We start from the raw sequence: 18,742 nt of genomic DNA, 5'->3' as shown, positions 1-18,742 counted from the left end.
CTCCACATCTTGGTTGAATGTGGTCTTGACATAGACTTTCCTACGCATGGTGGTGGAGTCTCGAAATCATCTGCATCAATCACCGGTTTATCATCCAATTCAATTTCAACAACTTTAGTATTCTTTGTTTGCCTCTTGTTGATGTTTTCTTCATCCGCTCCTTTTCCTTCACTTTCTTAAACATCGAGTTAGGTTTTCCCTCACCTTTTTCCTCCTCCTCTTCATCTGACTTTGTCTCTCTGCTTTCCTCTTCTCCATCCAACTCAGATTCTTCCTCTTCATCTACCTCACCTTTCTCTTCCTCTTCACATGTCTCTTTCTCAGCCAACTCTTTCTCAGAAAACTCAGTCTTTCCAATGTTTCCTTTTCAGCCAACTCTTTCTCGAACAACTCAGACTCTCTTTTGCCCTCCTCTTCAACCAAATCCACATTTCTGTTCTCTACCCCTTCAACCATATCTACTGATAGGGTTATATATTTTGTATTAACTCTAATTCTTTATATTTTGAATGAGAATCATATGGGAAAATGTTATGCATATTATATATGTTATTAGTTATATGCATGTGTCTAATACTTTATGTTGTAGATGATATGGTATGAACACCGCGAGGAAGATCATATCATCGATTACCTTATAAAGTATAAGTAATCGTTCACAACCTAGATGGATTTGGACAAACCATTAGTACGGTTGTAGTACAATCTGGTATTAGTCTATCTTGACTATAGGATTACACTAGTACACTTTGTGTGTATTGAACAGGACCAAGTGAGGTTGTTTCTCCTTATACTAACTATATAAGAGAACAAACATCTATGTTATTATGGATGATTGTCCTCCTAATCCGGATATAATAACGGGCACTTACATGCATTGTACATTGTTTTAAATCATCAATGAGTGAGATTCATTTGTGAATCAACAAACTCGATGGATTGGGTAATGATATTGTATGTAAGGTGTGATGTTGATTATAGAAGGAATCCGTGTCCCGCAAGAAGTTGGGTTGATGATGTCCCCTTGAGGAGCTCAAAAAGATTGTCATGTAAACCCCGCAAAAGATTCCGACATGACAATGAGATTGAGTGGTACTACTCAAGGACATAAGAAGTTGATTAATGTAGTTGTCAGTAACTTGACTTAATCAACGGACATTCAATATCTTAAACACGGGGAGATCAACGACCATATAATATGGAGCCCATAAACGCTGACACGTAATTTGGGATTAGGGCGGTAGTGCAACAATGGCCTTTAGTGGAATAAGCCATTTGTTGACGGACTTGGGCCGTGTGTTCGGGGCGAACATGGAAAGCCCAAGCTCGTCAGGAGGCCCAACCCTAATTTCTCCTCATGGTCCCTGTTGTAGCCTATAAATAGAATACTCTTTCTCTCTGGCCGAAATTGACTATTCATTGTTCTGAAAAAGAGGCAAGAAAAGTAGATCCGAATTCGTTTATGATCTTGAGAGAAATAGAAGGGGATTGGTAGATCGTTGTCCACACAACGTCCAATCTATTCTAAAGGAATACAACAGAAGATCAAGGGGTTGCTTTTGATTCGGATTTATAAAGCTTGGATTCTCAGAGTTATCAAAATTGGATCTAAAAGGTATGTTTTCTATTCAAAATCTTGAGAACCCCATTGATTCCGCTGCACGTGGGTTCTCGCGGTTTGTAGAAATATTCGTTATGAAATAACGGTTCCTACATCTATATCTCCTCCTCCTTCAACCATATCTACATCTCCTCCCCCTTCAACCAAACCGACATCTTCTCCTCCTTCAACAGAATCTACATTTCTCCTGTTTTCCTCCCCATAGAATTCGCTATGTTCATGATTTTCAAACATATTTTCTAGACTCTCTTCACAAACTATTCTCGTCAGTCTACCAAGTTCACCCCTTAAATCTTTATTAAGTTTCCTCAACTCTACATTCTCCCTCTTCAACTCAGCATTTTCCCTCCTCAAGCTTTCAGCTTCACTTTAGTGGTGTTCAGGGTATAATGCCTCTTTCTCTTCCTCGGTCAGTTCCAATTTTACTTTGATGTGGCAATTGGGAACATTTTCTAGCTTGAAAGTTTTTAGTACTTCATCCGCTAGTCGTTCCATCGACCACTTTGCAATCCATGGGAAGCAAGTCTCGCGGACTGGCTCACAAAATTTCACATGCTCACACAAAAAGTATTGCACATAACATGTGAATTTGTATTACCAATATTTTCATAGAATTCTTTTCCCAACATATGACATATGACATCTGCATTGGATATGTAAATTTCACTTTTTATATGCAAATATAGATTTTCATATGTAAATTTCTATTTTCATATATATTTTCATACACCTGACAAGTGATATAGACTATGAAAATATGACTATGCATATATGAAAACAAAATTACATATGAAAATACTAAAATGCAGACAATATAATGTTAGTATATTACCAACATATGACATATGACATATGCATATGCAAATGTATATTCTCTTTTATCATGTGAGGTGATATAGGCTATGAAAATATGACTACGCATATGTCAGAAAACAAACTAAACTTACATATGAAAATATGAATTTTGTAGACAATGTAAGTATCTTCCCAAAAGCTGAATAATGCATCCTGAAATTTTGAATGGACTACTACTATCCCACTTCTAAAAATTTTCAATCAGTTCTGAGTGAACTGAGGTAGCCCATGACACACTCCACATAGCTTCCAAATTCTCAACATGCTTTGGGAAGGACCACGCTATTCCACTCGCACCACTACTTACAAATACTGTCATCACCAGAAAAATGACGAGTAGTCTCACCATATCTTCAATATCCGTAGGGTCTGTTGAGTCTACAATCTGGTTCAAGATTTCTTTTACAACCGTTGTTGTTATCTTGTTAACTCCGGAGAAACGTCTCAACATGAATGGTGATCCAGAAATAGCTTCGTCTATTCTCGTTCCTGACTGGAAAACAACAACTTTCCCCATCATGGGAAGCCCAAAGGTTACCGCCACATCAGATGGACATAAAGATACAAACTTATTTCCTATCTTAAACTTATGCCTCTCCTTGCACCAACTAGTTAACAACTTTATAATGATGTGGCTTGGTTTCTCTAACATTCTATTATCGACCTTTCCATCGACAAAAACCATAAAAAGATGACCAAAAGGAGTTTCTTTCATCTTGGTGATATAAATATCTCTAATTCTTCCCTTCAAATCTTGTACAAGTTTTAGCATTAGCAATGCAGAAGAACGGAAAACTTTGTAGAACCAGTAGATTTTACATCCTGTTGCAATACAAATTTTGAATATGTAAATACAAATTCAAATATGTAAATATAAATTTCAAAAGATGACCAATTACAAATTTCGAATATGTAAATACAAATTCACTTGTAAAAATACAAATTCACGTTTAGAATATGTTTAAATATGAATTTACATATGAAGCTATATATGTAATTTATTAATTCACACACACACACACACACACACACACACACACACACATATATGTAATTGTACTTTTATATATGAAAATGCATATTTATATAATAAATTAAGCATTTTCACCTTAGATTTCGTTTATTTACAAACAAAATTCAAAAAAAAATATATATGATTTTTACCTTCGATTTTGTCTTTTTATCGGTAGTTGCTTTCCTTTTTGTTTGTGACACGAAAACTTTTGATTTTTTTGTTTTGTTGGGTGTTTCTCTCTTATTTTTCGGTTGTTTTGTCATCTTATCTTCTATGTTAATTTGGTTTTGCAGGATATCTAGGGTTTACAAAAAGAGAGTGCGGCGAGAAGAAAGACAGAAGAAAAATTTGAGATCTAGGGTTTTATGTGTGGGGGGTATTTTAGTCAGTTTGGGTATTTTAGAAAAATAAGGGGTTTTTATGGGTTAGTACATATTGAGGTAGTGAGGGGGTTTTTATGCAAGGTATGTATGAACAAGGGAGATTAAACCCAAAATCTGAATAGTTATGTTTGTTTGTTCTATTTTGCGTTTTTTTGAATAAAGCATTTCTATTGATCGACTGGGTTCGGGGATGAAACATGTCTAACTTAGTATAATCCAAACAACCCGATTCTAATTTGGAAAGCCCGAGCCTTAAATTAAATGGTGCTTGTTACTGGCCGGACCCCATATTGTGTTGGGCAGACCCAAAAAAAAACAATTATTACAAATGTGCCATTGGCCCCAAAAGTTGTTTTGTGTTGGGCACCTCTCAAACCAAAGTGAATTTGACTTGTTGCAACCTTTTCAACCTTTCTCTTCTATTCTCTTCTATTCTCTTCTCTTCCACCATCAAAAATCTTTAACCCTTAAACCCTTAAAACCTAAAACCCTAAAGAAAACTAACACTAACACTAAACACTAATGGAATAGCCCAACCCCATTTTAAAACATGAAGATGAAGAAGAAAATATAATGCATCATGACCCCATTCAAGAAGAAAATGTAGAACAAGTTCCAAGTGACCCCATTCAAGAAGAAAATGTAGAACAAGTTCCAAGTGATCCCATTCAAGAAGAAAATGTAGAACAAGTTCCAAGTGACCCCATTCAAGAAGAAAATGTAGAACAAGTTCAAATTGAAGAACTCTATGTTTTTCCAAGTTCAAATCTCAAACGACTTGGCCACACCGTTTGGGACTTAGGCCAAACGGTGTGGCCATGTCGTTTGGAACTTAATCCAAACAGTGTGGCCACACCGGTCAAGAGGCAAAAAAACATAACCAAGTTTTGCCCAAGTTCAAGTCCCAAATGACATGGCCACACCCTTTAGGACTAAGTCAAAAAAATGAACCAAGTTTTGCAAAGTTCAAAAAACAGAACTAAGTTTTTGCAAAGTTCAAATCCCGAACGACATGACCACACCGTTTGGATTAAGTTCCAAACGACATGGCCACACCGGTCAAGAGGCAAAAAAAATAGAACTAAGTTTTTGCAAAGTTCAAATCCCAAACGACATGGCTACACCGTTTGGACTAAGTCCCCAATGGTGTGGCCATGTCGTTTGGAATTTGAACTTTGCAAAATTCGAATTTCTGTCTTTTTGCCTCTTGACCGGTGTGGCCACACTCTTTGGACTAAGTCCCAAATGGTGTGGCCATGTCGTTTGGGACTGAAATTTGCCCAACCTTGATTTCTTTTTTTCTTAACTTCCAACAATTCTAACACTTCCAAATTTCATATTCCAACAATTCTAACACTTCCAAATTCAAAACCAAACACATAAAATGGAATCGCAACATCAAATTCAAGTATTTTGAAATAAAATGGAATCACAAACACATAAAATGGAATCGCATAACATCAAATAATATTTTGAAATAACATACGACAAAATCAAGTATTTGGGTACAGATATCACAACGTCACTCTTTACAACAAAAGCAATCTAAACAACCCTATACTACTAGAACTCCAGAGTTGAGATCAATGCTCAAGCTACTTCATCACCTATGCTCCTTCACGATATCGTCCGTCAATGAACTTGCACCGGGTCAAATTGTATGCCTCCATGAACTCGTTCCGTGCATCGTCTGGAATCGCATTCCCACCCAATTGCAGGCCTTGATTGAGCAAACAAGAAATTTCATCGACCATGGAGTGCTGTCAAAATTAAAACGAAAAACTACATTAGTATATACACATAATCTAGGACTTAATAATACATATTCAATTAACGTCAATGGGAAACCACAAGAAAAACTTCCACCTAATATATCATCAATTAATGATTAACCCGATATAAATATTAACTTCGATTCAATTAACTTCAACAATGCCACACAAAGATATTAATAGAAACACAATCTATAATGTCAAATTAGTCTAGCAAATTACAAGCAACAATGTCGCACAAAGATCACAACACTTCATACAAACTTAATACAATTTACGTACACTTCATACAAACTTAACATTTTAAAATTGGTGTTGAAGTGTGTTTACGTGTATTTGGTTGGTCGATGCATGAACAAACTCACTTTGAAACTACGACATAAAAAACTATGGCATTGTATGAACTACGACATTATTTTTTGACTTGTATGAACCAACCAAATACAATGTATAATGTATAAACAAACACCTTGAACACTCAAACTACAATGTATGAACAAACTACAATGCATAAAAAAACTCACTTTGAAAGCAAATAACTCACTTTGAAATTGGTGTTGATAGAAGAGCTTGAGGTGGTTTCAGATACTCACCGAACTCACTAATGGTGGTTTTAGTAAAACACTATTTAGTTGATCGACGAAGATTGAGCAGTAATTGGGTTTGATCGAGATCGAGATAAAGAATCGAGAGTTTGATGGAAACAAAGAATTGAAACAGAAATTGCGAGTTTGATTTTGTGGGTTTTTGGTCGAGAGAAATTGCGAAATCGAGGGTTTGAAGGACGAAGGGTGGTAGCCGGTTTTCCGGTTTCTTGGTATTTGGTTTTGGGGGTGTATGATTCGAAGTTACGCCCAACACAATGGGCAGACCCCAGCCCAACTCGGGGTCTGCCCAACACAATATGGGGTCTATCCGTAACAGGACTCAATTACATTGTATTTTCGATTGGGTTTGGGTTGACCGCTTAGGCTTAGCCTGCCCAGCCCGACTTAGTTGCACCCGTGTTTTTGGCGGTTAATCGGTTGCAACTTACAAGTCTTATTATATATACAGCTAGTATAACTGGGTCAAGAGTCAAAACCAAGTCTTTTCTCGTTTTTTAATATTTTACACTTGGGCCATTATGGGACAACGACCACACAACGAAACACGAGGCAGGAAATGTACTACGTTTAAAGGGCAAGATATTTACAATAGAGATATAAAGGCAGGAAAGAAGAAAGAGAAGAGAAAATTTAAGGAGAAGAACACGGAGGGAAAAAATGAAGGGCTTGGTTGGACTCTGTTCGTGCTGTTCGTGGGTTTTCTTTGCTTCATCATTTTCTTAAACTGGTTATTTACACTTCAGATTCAAGTGAATGCTCAAGAATGCGGTAAGTCATTTCACTTGTTTCTTGTTTATTTTCTTGAAATCCAAGAATTGATAAATATTGTTTTCTTGGTGAAAAAGTTGTGATCTTTACTAGTGTCTACTTCTTACTATGGTTCTTGGTGAAAAAACTGTTTTTGGACTGTTTTCTTGGTGAAAAAATTGTTCTTCTGAATTTTTCTTGTGGTTCAAGTGAATTCATCAGCTAGAAAGTGTGTCTTGCATAATTAAAAAGCTTGTTTCGTTATTTTATTAGGGATTGAATGCCAAGACAGTCAAGTTAGTGGCGAGAGTGATGAATGCACATGTGCTTGGGGTATGTTTGTTTTTTCACTTCTTCCTTTTGAATTAATTTTATCTTCATTTTACTTGTATTAGTGATTGCTGGTTTCGAGGCTGATCATGTATTATCTGAGTATCGTTGGTTGGAACCTTGTTGTAAGATTAAAAGTGTTTGAAATAGATGAAATTAAGCTGGTCAAGCCATTTCGTTTCTTATATATATATATATATATATATATATATATATATATATATATATATATATATATATATTTATTATATATATATTTTTTTTTTTTTTTCCTGGGGTTGGGGGTAGATATTGGACGTTTCAGTTCTGTACTGGTTTTTGTGGATTTATGATGGTTGAAGTTGATTTATTAGTTAGAAAGTGTTTCCTGTAGAATTGAAATCTAGATTTGGTTGCAGCAGAGAAAATGAGTTTGCAGATAAATGGTAGCATTGAAGGCCTTGTGATTGGTCTTGACTTTGGTTCTTCTGAGGCAACCATCATGAACTGCGGCAACTTGGGCTTTGAGGCACTTGACCATCTTGAATCCCAGAGCAAGGCCTCTGAGTTGACACAATCATCTCTCTTGTGCATTTCATGTGGTAAATATGACTATCAGCTCTTCCTAGATGACATCTGTGGCTTGAGGCTCAAGTACCGCAGTGCAGGCTTTGCACACATTCTGGTGAAACCAATGACTAGGGTGGTCAAGGTATACTAACTTTTGACTAGTTTCATTTTGATGTTCTTGAGCAGCTTTTCTTAAATTAATATTCTAATTTTTCTAGAGATTCTTAATTTTAATACTGAAATGCTACTGGAAAATTGATTGATCACAGAGTGGTAGCACTGAAGGCTTAGTGACTGGTCTCAACTTTGGTTCTTCTGTATCCCCTTCTTTTAATGCTTGCTGGGGTGAGCTCTTATCTTTAATTGTATACTCTATCTACAAAGTACTGATCACCTACCACTTAAAGTTTCCTTGGAGCTGTTTAGTTCGATATCATTCTTTTACTGCTTGATGGGAGCTGGGAACCTCTTATCTAAGAAATTGCTCTATTTGTGAATGTCAATCGTTTTTGCAGCTAAAATCTCACACTATTCCAATTCGGAAGACCCTAAAGCTGCCGAGTCTGGATACTGGAAGGCCACAGGGGAATGTCGTAGAATTTTTACAAACTCTTCTATCATTGGCTCCAGATCAACTCTTGAATTCTACACAGGCCAAGCTCCTAATGGGATGGAAACCTACTGGATCATGCAATATTGCAGGACAGATCAGAAGGGGCACTCTGAGATTGCCAAGGCTAAGGTATTTTTAGACCCTTATCAACCTCCAAGCCAACAACTTTCTCTAATTTTCTGTAATTTGTCCGTAATAATAAGAAGCTTAATTCGAAAGCCTGAAGAACTATAAGATTAAAAACTCATTATACACACTGGTGGGGGCCACATTTGATTGGATGATTTTGATATGTCACATGTCACATGTGTATATGTGTATACATACATCACGCATATGTTTTGCCGTGATGCGTGCATACCATAACTGATTGAAGATATTCTTTAATATTCAATTAGACACATACTCTGACTTGATTTTAAAAGACAGTGCTTCCTACAAAGTTTTCAATGGAAACGATGCGAAGGTTTTACTGATGTTATATTTCCCTGTCTAACATCAGTTCAAACTTCTGTATAGGTGAAATGGGCTGATGATTGTGGGATTTTGGCTGACTCCAAGAGATATAGAAAGGATACAAGGTCCACTGTTTCATTTCAAGGCCTTCGTGGAAGCTATATGGTTTTTCTGAGCAGGAGCTCATTGTGAATTTGTGATATATAGTAGACCTTGGTAGTCCACTGACATCTTTTACGAGTTCTGAATGCTCTAGTGAAGAAAACCTTGCAACTAAGCAGAGTGGTGGGGCTTCAAAATGTCCGTTGTCTGCAAACTGATGGAAATCTGAGACCTTGTATAACTGACGAAAGTAGAGCTACTAAGAGTGGGATGTAAAAGCTTAGGAAGAAGCATTGATGTTTAATGTGATTCTAGTTGTTTTTTGTATTTTTGTTTAGGATTTAGGTTGTACATACAATACCATTACTATACAAATGAATGAATAACAAATTTTGAATAGAAATTAGCACATTTTGGTATAAGATACTGTTCACAAGAAAGACTGAAGAAAACATACATCCTACAGAATATCAGTAGCAGCAGCGGTAGCAGCTTAAGGGTTTGAAACTTGGCATAGGTCTGCTTCCAAGTAATGGTACCTTTGCGGGATGAGTCTAATAGTAAAGGCCCACAACACTCTGGGCAATATATAATATAGTCCGGCGTAAACCCTGATGCGAAGTATGCTCACAACTGAAACGAGTTGTTCTTGTGGCAGTTACAATAAATTTAGAGCATTGAATATTACACATAAGTTTATTTGAGCTGGATATAGTGAAATAGAAGGATAATGTCGATTTAATTAAGTCACCGTCACTTGCTAGAAAATCATCGGTCACTTACTCACCAGTTGGAGAACCTCATTTATTCAATGCCTTTAAAAAGGACTATTTCATAATTTCAAAATTTACTACTATTTATACCCTTAATATTACATAGTACCTTAAAGATGTATATGTGAATTCAAGTCGGAAATCAACTACACGCCATTATTCAATTGTTCGCGACTTAGCCTTCACATTAATTTAATTGCGAATTTATTACCATTTATACCGAATTTAATTTCTAGGAAACCAAACGTCTTTCTCTCTCTCAAATCTCCCCTCATTCACTCTCAACGTTTGCAACACCGTGAAAACATTGAACCATCTCTTCATTTGGTCAAGATCATTCTTCTCCAAGGTTTTCTTTACTATTAGAATAAAAAATCTCGCTAACAGGTGTGCTGCTTTGCTGAAAACTGAAAAGTCTCGAAATTAACCAACAAAGTTTTCTTTCCATCTTTATCTCATCGTTGCAATTATCAGTTTTTTTTTTTTTTTCACAACATCTTAATACTGTTTCAACGCCAACAACAACTATTCCTCCTGCTACGTACTGGCATTCATGAATTGCTCGAGTGTCCTGTTTGTACCAATTCCATATTCATCCGGTTAGTGTTAATGACTTTTGAGTTTTGTGAAATTTGGTTTTTGCATGTTTTGGTTAGTGGGTGTCTTCATTCTTTAGATTGATCATCATACATGATTAAGATCTTATTGTTTAAAATTTGTTGAGTGGTTGGATACTTTTATTCTTGATCCGAGAGATCTTTAAAATTAGTTAAGGATTTACTTTGCTGCATCATCAAAGGGTAGTGATTAATGAATTAGTTGTCTATGACTTTGTGTTTGCTTCGTGGTATACAAAAGATTGCACGTAATAGATCTTTCACTGACTCTGTGTCGAACATACATAGGGGACAAAAGTTGATATTGATTCTCTTCCTCTTAACGAGGTTATTTATCGTGAGATTTTTATTCACAATAAGAATGTAACAAAATCATTTTCACAAGTCATGAACTCTTACGGTGTTCCTTCTAAAATAACTAAAATCTAAAGTTTGCTCTGCAATCTTTTGCACTTAAAGCATTATGTAGTGGATTTACTAGCCAATGAAAGCTGGGACTAAGATTCGGTATATTTTGGATTCATTCAAGATGAATTACTTTGATTTTGTTATATGCTGTTTAGTTGGATAATGACACTTATTTGTTTAAAAGTTTTATTTTGTGGTCTCTTACTGGTAATCAATTATTTTTGACAGAAAAACATGTCTTCGGGATTTTATTGGCAAATTTGTTGTATGGGATTTTACTGAATTTCTTGATATCCAAAGGTTGGTTCGTTCTTAATGTGCTCATTAATCGTTGTTGAACAACGTATGATAGAGAAGAGAATGCATGATCAAGTGTGCATCCTGATAGTATTATATTCTTATTTGCTTTGTGTATCATCATTGAGCATAGTGGATTAGTTGTGCTCATTGCATTTGAATGACGCATCTCTCTGTTATATAGTACGTAGTACAACAGTCAATAACCACACAACTTAGAATGCTTACAAAAATACTACCGGGTCGAACACAACCTACCTAACATAGGATATACAATGTGACATTCAACTAATTTGTGACTTTAGGACCCCATGAATTGGGAATGAGTTTATAGTGTTAGCTTGAAAAGTCACATTATCAAGGAGAAAAAAATTCTAAAGGTCCATTATAAACCCTTGCATAGTTACTAAACCATTAATTAACTTTAAGATTATTTTTATCTTTTTTCTCAATGGACTTGGTAAAGTTTTAATGTTTCATTGGCATGAATTGGAGGACTATATACTTTGTTGTCTTACTGTACTTTATTTAAGTTGAAGCACGTCTTATCCCATTTCATCTGTTCTCATAGATCTCATATTTGTTTGGGATGAAGTTATGTGTGTGTTACTTGCTCATTTTAAGTTACAGTTGCTTAATTATGCTGTTTTTTTTTTTTGCAGTGTTTTTTCTAAACGCTGAAATTGAGGTTTGGATTGCTTTGATGAAACAGAAATGCCATGTAGAACAAGGATATAAGGAAGTTTCTTGATGGTATCTATGCGAGCATTTACTGAATTCATGCTTACAAGTTAGAAGGATTCTCTATTAGGTGGAAGAGATGATTGACTGTTGCATGAATTCGATGAGTTCTTCTCGCTTTTGGTAAGTCTTCTTCCACACATGTGAAATCAATTAGTCACTTCATTCATGAATATGTGTGTTTGACAGTACCCTATCTCCAAGTGTATATTAATGTGCAATCATATATTGTTTCTCAGAAATAGTTCCTATTTGAAATCCTATAAGGGTCGGATTAGCATGAGTTTTTCGTCTCCAGCCAGTGATTGAAGGAGAGCAAATGAGTTTTACTCATGGGGTTTTAAGCACAGACTTGGTTTAGAACCGTTTTGATTCCATAGCTTAGGTAATTGATGAAGACTTAGCTTTGTTGTCTGTTATCTTTATTTCAGTTTATCAAGTGATTATGACCTTGGGAACCATTGATCCTTTGTCATTTTCTTTTTATATGTTGAAATCTACATTTGTTGGATTTCTATGTCGGCAGGTTAGATTGTAGCTTTGAATATTCATATATTTGTTAAATCAATCTTTATTTTCATATATGTTCTGTTCTCAATACTGTGAGCCTTTTTTATAAAAGTGTTTCACGAGATTGCATTGCATCTCAATGCCTTCCATTTACAGGGTCAATAGCTCCTCAACGGCATATGAGTCTTCCAGAATAAATACTACTCCGTATATAGTGATCAAGGGGTTCGATGGTGTGATTTATTTGCAAGGGTGCCAAAGGTGTTATAGGTAAGTAAAAGGAATATAATCTTCATATTTTAAAGGCCATTAATCCACCTTGGTATTTGGTTTTATTGTTTATATGTACTTTGGTTTATTTTTTTTATGATTCTACATATACTCTGAATGCCCAATTGGTTGTTTGATCATCTCTAGAAGATTATTTTATATCAAAATCAGGCACGTTTTTAAATTTAGCACTATATTTTGAGACTCTACATTAGATAGGGATGAAATAACATAACTATATGTGCTTAATGGTATACTGATTGGGAGCAATGGCAGAAGTTGTGGTCTCCCCATTTTCTCTGCTCTTTGATCCAAAATGAAGTTGGTCTGCTATATATATATATATATATATATATATATATATATATATATATATATATTATATATATATATATATATATATATATTTGGATAATAAGTTGGTCAGACAAGCACTTTTATCTAACACATGAAATGACTAAATTAGTGTTACATAAGTGAAGCAGCCGTCATAGCAAATGCTTCTACAACATCGAAAACCAACTTTTCCCATTAGAAAAGGTGTATGGAGCATTTTGTACGTTTCCACAAGTTTTTCAACCTGTTGTCCTTTGCTGTTTGCAGTCAAAACGGTTTAGAAGCACTTTGTCGATCTTTCAAGTTGTGTGCATCGCTATAAGGATAAGTTTATTTTTGTCCAATTTGAAATTTAGGTGAGATGGTTTCACTCTTGAACGTCTCCTTGTTTCTCGAAACCGGTAATATTCGAATAAAATTTGTCTATTGGGATATTTTCGACCTGCTTTTGATTATGTTGCTCTCTTCAATCAAATTAAATACACTTTCGTATTTACCAACTTTTAATGCATCAAATTTGATTAATTTGGATAACAAATTTGTCAGCATGCACTTCAGCATAAACTATAACTACATTCCGCAAGTTCTTTTAATTTAAATATTACTTTAGTGCCTGACCAAATATGATGATGTTATTTTAATTGTCTGGAGCAGCAGCAGCTATATATATATAATTCTTTTTGCTTATAAGCCTCAGGTGCTTGAAGGTATGTTTAACTTATTTGCGTCTTCTATTCAAGTGTAGACTATTATATATTTTTTTTTTTGTTTTATAAATTTATAAATTTATGTTGTTTGTGCTGGTTTCGTATATCTTTTTTATCGTTGGATTTTTCTGAATAATTCCCTAGATATCATTTCTTATGCTACCTTGGAAAAGTGGTGTGTGAAGCCAACATATTTTCCGTTTGTGCACATGCACCTCAAACATCACAGGCTTTTTTGTATACTCAAGCTATGCAAGGACAACTAATTAAAATTTCTTAAGGGAGCACTGGAGTTCCAGGTAGCCCTGGTCGACAACCAAGTCTTCATAGACAACTTTCAGGAATACAGTCGAAAAAACCTATTGAAGTCAGGTCTCCTACAAACAGTGTTGGTTCCCGTGAAACTAGATTGGAGTTTGGCAAGGAGAGGAACCATGTAGTGAAAGAAAGAAATGGCACTCTGTTTCGGAGTAGTAGTTAGAGAGAGATGGACCAGCTTCTGATAGCTGGAACTGGTTTTACTGAGAGGATAATCACCATGTCATGGGTTATAAAATGTGGTTTTGAGTTATGTGAGCATCACTAACAGTCCCCTACGGCCCTACTCCTAGAGGATACAAACTTCACCTTTCTTTGAGTTTGGTCATGATGTTCCCTATGGAGCATCCTCTTTCGGAAACATAGGTATTAGAGGCTTCGCTAAACCAAACATCTACAGTTGGGTTGCTACATAAGGGGTTACGTTCCCTGACCGTTACGGACTGAAATTTTACTTCCTTCATTTGTCATACCTTTTGATGGCTAATAGTACGGTTTCTCATTTCGGTAACCATGGTGGTCGTCATGAAGAATTTTATCATCAATAAGGGCATAGTAAAGGGGCGTCGCAAATGCCCACAAATAGTAGTTTGGGTTATCTATTTTTGTTTATTGATTAGTATGTTTTTTTATGGATTTTTTTTCAATTAAAATTTATATGGAAGAGGCACAACATAATGACTTTCTTAGGCTGGTAATGTATTGAAGTAACTTATGCGTGTTGATTAAATAAATGTGGCAAACTATAGGGTTCAAGATCTGAATAATGTCCCTATTATTTAACAGGAGCATGTTGAAGGGTATCATGAACTATCTACAAAAACAAAGATCTTCTTTACAACGGCAGTTGCGAAATGGGATGCTGATTTCTATGTCAAAGTAGATGACGATGTTCACGTAAATTTGGGTATGTTTTAGCCTACTATAGATCTGCATATGTCATTACTGAGTATAGGTTTTAAATTTTTAATCAATTTCGTATGTAGGTATGTTGGCTATTACTCTTGCTCGCCACCCTTCAAAGCCCAGAGTTTACATGGGGTGTATGAAGTCTGGCCTTGTTCTTTCTCAGAAGTAACTTCTCGAGCACTTATTTCATGATAACAGATTAACCGATCTTTTTGGCATCATAATGTTGTGATGTGTCCTAACTACTCTCATCTGTAGGAGTGTTAAATACTATGAACCCGAGTACTGGAAATTTGGAGAAGAAGGAAACAAATACTTTAGACGTGCAACTGGTCAGATTTATGCTATCTCAAAGGATCTAGCTACATACATCTCTATCAACCAGTAAGACATATTCACCATGTTTACTATAGTTACAATTTAAGTTTCAAAAATGCGTATAGGCCCATTTGAAATGGTCATAGTATCCATCATTGTGGTTGCTATAGTTCAGTGTAAGAAAGTGTCCACATGAATCACACACTTCTCGTGTGCTTTACAAACAATTACAGTTATGTATGGAAGGTCCACTGGTCCCCGTTGTAGAAATAGGTGGGACAATCGTTCTGAAGGATAGATGTTTACAAAATTAAACAAAGTTCTACATTTTATTTCAGTTTTGGAGGTCAGACTTTGGGGTTGTTGTTTTTGATTGTAGGCCCATATTGCACAAGTATGCAAATGAAGATGTCTCCCTTGGTGCTTGGTTTATAGGGCTCGAAGTTGAACACATCGATGAGCGCAATATGTGTTGTGGAACTCCACCAGGTAAGATTTTTAAAAAAATCTATTATCCAAGCTGTAAATTTATTATGGGTAAGTTTCACTTTTAAATTATTGTTTCCTTTTGTAGACTGCGAATGGAAAGCATAGGCAGGGAATATTTGTGTTGCATCATTTGATTGGACTTGCAGTGACATTTGCAAATCAGTGGCAAGGAAGTTCATACAAGATGTGATGAAGGTGATGGAGCTATTTGGAGTGCCATGCTCTAAGTTAATTAGATGAGGGTGTGGCAACATGTTTTATTGGAGTTCGTTACAGGATGTGTTTGAGAGACAGGATATGTAATTGTTCACGTTAATCACGAGTGTCGGTATGCACTTATGGATCAGAAGTATTGATTACAAAGGTGTTTTAGATCATGTTAATTAAGATTATCGTTAAGATTTCATTTTATTTCATGAACTTTACACACCTTTGTACTATGCAGTTATATATTTGGCAGAAACTCCTACAAGGGGCTATTTAGACTATGTATGGTTTGTTTAATCCGGCTATCAAATGTGATAAGATTGCTAATCATTAGTGAGCGGGAATTATCGAATAGTACGTGAACTTTTGGGTTGAGTCCTCTGTAACCTAATTTTCTTCATTGATAATTGGCAATATATAAAATAGAGTATGCTCTATCCATATCTAATATGTTATATCCATAATAATCAGATTTTGCTTGTGAGTTTGAGGGATACTTTGTTTTGTTGGTAAAATATTATATGCTTAAGTATAATGTGCCGATGCTAACGTACAATAAGTTGTTAGACATCAAGGATGAAGGAACTAATGTACATCAAGGAACTAATATACTTGCTTTGACAAGTATATATTGTTCATGCACATCAATAGTGGTTATCATGTGTAGAGCACGTGCATTTTGCTAGTATAATTAATTTACAAAACGCGATCAATTTGTTGGAGTTCAATAAGAGGAAGGTGAACTCTTCTTTATTCTTTTTTTCTTAATTACTTTGAATTTTGCACAGTGGAATCCTTAATTATTAAATTTTGCATCGTTGCTTCGCCAATATGAGGAAACAGAAACCTGAACTAATCCAACAAGGATTATGAGTTCCATAACAAGTAGGAAAAGAAGCTTTCCTATTAAATACACGCCCCAGTTCCTAAGAGGGCACTCTCCAACTCGGAACCGGTTCTAGTTAAGACAAAATACATCCGGTTCACTAAAAAATTAGAGGGGCTCGCTCCTTGTAACTGGGTGAGTTGGTCTAGTGGTTTTTAATAATGCTTTCCTCGGTTACCAACAGTCGTAACTCATAAACAAACTTGGATCTGTATCTCTCCTTTCACACTTTCCTTTTGTCTTGATCAGGTAACCTCTCTCTCTAAAAAAGGGTGCTACTTTCTTCTCTTTCACATCACCAATCACCAAACCCGTCTTCTCATTACATATATAGATGTTATGAAATGAAAGTGTGAAAGAAACGGTTTCATGAATCTCAAGTAATTTGTTTGCTAAAGGTTCGAACTTCTATCCCATTAAAATTTTGTGCGCTCATATCTTGGATTGTTTGTCATAGGCAAAGGCACCACCGCACCATATGGGATTCTAAATTGAAGACATTGCAATTACTGTTCAAAACATAGTAAAGTGGTATCTAGTTGCTGACAATTGCTTAAAATGTTGGTGTTTAGTTGTTGAAAAATGTTGTTATCTAGTTGTTGAAAATTTTAATAGTAAAGTGGTAACCAGTTACCGAAATTAAAACTCAATTTCGGTATCCAATTGCTAATTTGATAAATGGTATCTAGTTGCTGAAAATTGTTCAAACTTTTGGTGTTTAGTTGCTGAAAATTGTATTTGTAAAGCGGTAACTAGTTACTAAAACTCAATTTCGGTATCCCTAATTTGAGAAAATTGCTCAAAATTTTGGTGTTCAATTGCTGAAAATTGTAATAGTAAAGTGGTAACCAGTTACCGAAATTAAAATTCAATTTCGGTATCTAGTTGTTAATTTGATAAATGGTATCTAGTTGCTGAAAATTGCTCAAAATTTTGGTGTTCAGTTGCTGAAAAATGTATTTATAAAGCGGTAACCAGTTACTAAAACCCAATTTTGGTATCCAATTAACGACTGAAAATTCGCTTTGCCTGAACTAGAGCACCCACTTTCTTTATTGAGAATATTACAAATTGGTTAAACATTTGGTGCTCAATTGATGAAAGTTGTTAGTTAGTCAACTACTACAATTACATTAGCCAGATTCATTAAGACCCTTCATTAATCAATATTTATCGATGTCCCATCATCGGTATCTTCTATTACAACTTGGGGGATGCCTAGTGACCCAAATGGCATTGCCCTTGGCATTAGCCTTAAAGCCCAACTTGTCACTGACGGTTCATGATGTCGCCACTATTGCTTCATTGGTGGAGGAGCCGGACATGCTTCTACAAGTTCAATATAAATGGTATATAGTTGCTGAAAATTGTTCAAAATGTTGGTGTTCAGTTGTTGAAAATTATATTTGTAAAGCGGTAACAAGTTACCAAAATTATAACTCAATTTTGGTATCCAGTTACTAATTTGATAAATGGTATCTAGTGGCTGAAAATTGCTCAAACTTTTGGTGTTCAATTGCGGAAAATTGTATTTGTAAAATAGTAACCAGTTACCGAAATTAACATAAGATTGAGAAGCTTACAACATTCTACGATTCCTCTTTTTTTCCCTTCCCTTTCACAATAACTTTTGTCCCAAACCCATGACATATGTTGTCAACTTCTACTTCCAATTCCAATGTAAGCTTTCAATGTGCTTAAATTAGACTTAAATTCAACAAAAAGAAAATAGTTAGACATATACCCAACTTAAAGAAAACAATTGAAGTGGAGAATATAAGTCAAACAAATTACCTTGCAAGTGTGTGGATTGGGTGAGTTTTCATGCTCACCACCTCCCATAGTTTTGAGTTTTTGTAAGTTTATATATTAGGAATGGAGAAGAAGTGTTTAAAGAGAAGTAGA

General features: G+C 35.3%; 1 protein-coding gene and 1 pseudogene across 2 annotated transcripts; both read left to right on the top strand.

Moving 5' to 3' along the window:
- The first annotated feature begins 6,780 nt into the window (after positions 1–6,780).
- On the top strand, positions 6,781–9,454 carry LOC147512937 (uncharacterized). Its single transcript, XM_086595933.1, has 6 exons — positions 6,781–7,022; positions 7,275–7,334; positions 7,730–8,022; positions 8,150–8,225; positions 8,396–8,622; positions 9,013–9,454. Exons 3-6 carry the CDS (start codon positions 7,738–7,740, stop codon positions 9,139–9,141), a joined length of 717 nt encoding a protein of 238 aa, XP_086452059.1. The 5' UTR covers positions 6,781–7,022; positions 7,275–7,334; positions 7,730–7,737; the 3' UTR covers positions 9,142–9,454.
- Positions 9,455–14,686: 5,232 nt separating this feature from the next.
- Positions 14,687–15,971, top strand: LOC147512936 (beta-1,3-galactosyltransferase 7-like; annotated as a pseudogene). The gene is made up of 6 exons (XR_015217305.1): positions 14,687–14,722; positions 14,815–14,935; positions 15,015–15,102; positions 15,199–15,321; positions 15,635–15,744; positions 15,830–15,971. The product of XR_015217305.1 is annotated as a beta-1,3-galactosyltransferase 7-like (transcript).
- The last annotated feature ends 2,771 nt before the right edge of the window (positions 15,972–18,742 follow it).

Source organism: Coptis chinensis, chromosome 3 (assembly GCF_015680905.1).
Source record: "Coptis chinensis isolate HL-2020 chromosome 3, ASM1568090v1, whole genome shotgun sequence".
Lineage (NCBI taxonomy): Eukaryota > Viridiplantae > Streptophyta > Magnoliopsida > Ranunculales > Ranunculaceae > Coptis > Coptis chinensis.
Note: the sequence above shows the minus strand (reverse complement) of the source record. Positions and strands in the feature narration are given on the sequence as shown.

Bases quoted from the DNA above. Each gene is read 5' to 3' on its own strand.
- LOC147512937 (XM_086595933.1), top strand. From the start codon at position 7,738: ATGAGTTTGCAGATAAATGGTAGCATTGAAGGCCTTGTGATTGGTCTT. The intron at 8,023-8,149 runs GTATACTAACTT...GATTGATCACAG, and splicing joins CAATGACTAGGGTGGTCAAG to AGTGGTAGCACTGAAGGCTT. The intron at 8,226-8,395 runs GTGAGCTCTTAT...TCGTTTTTGCAG, and splicing joins TTCTTTTAATGCTTGCTGGG to CTAAAATCTCACACTATTCC.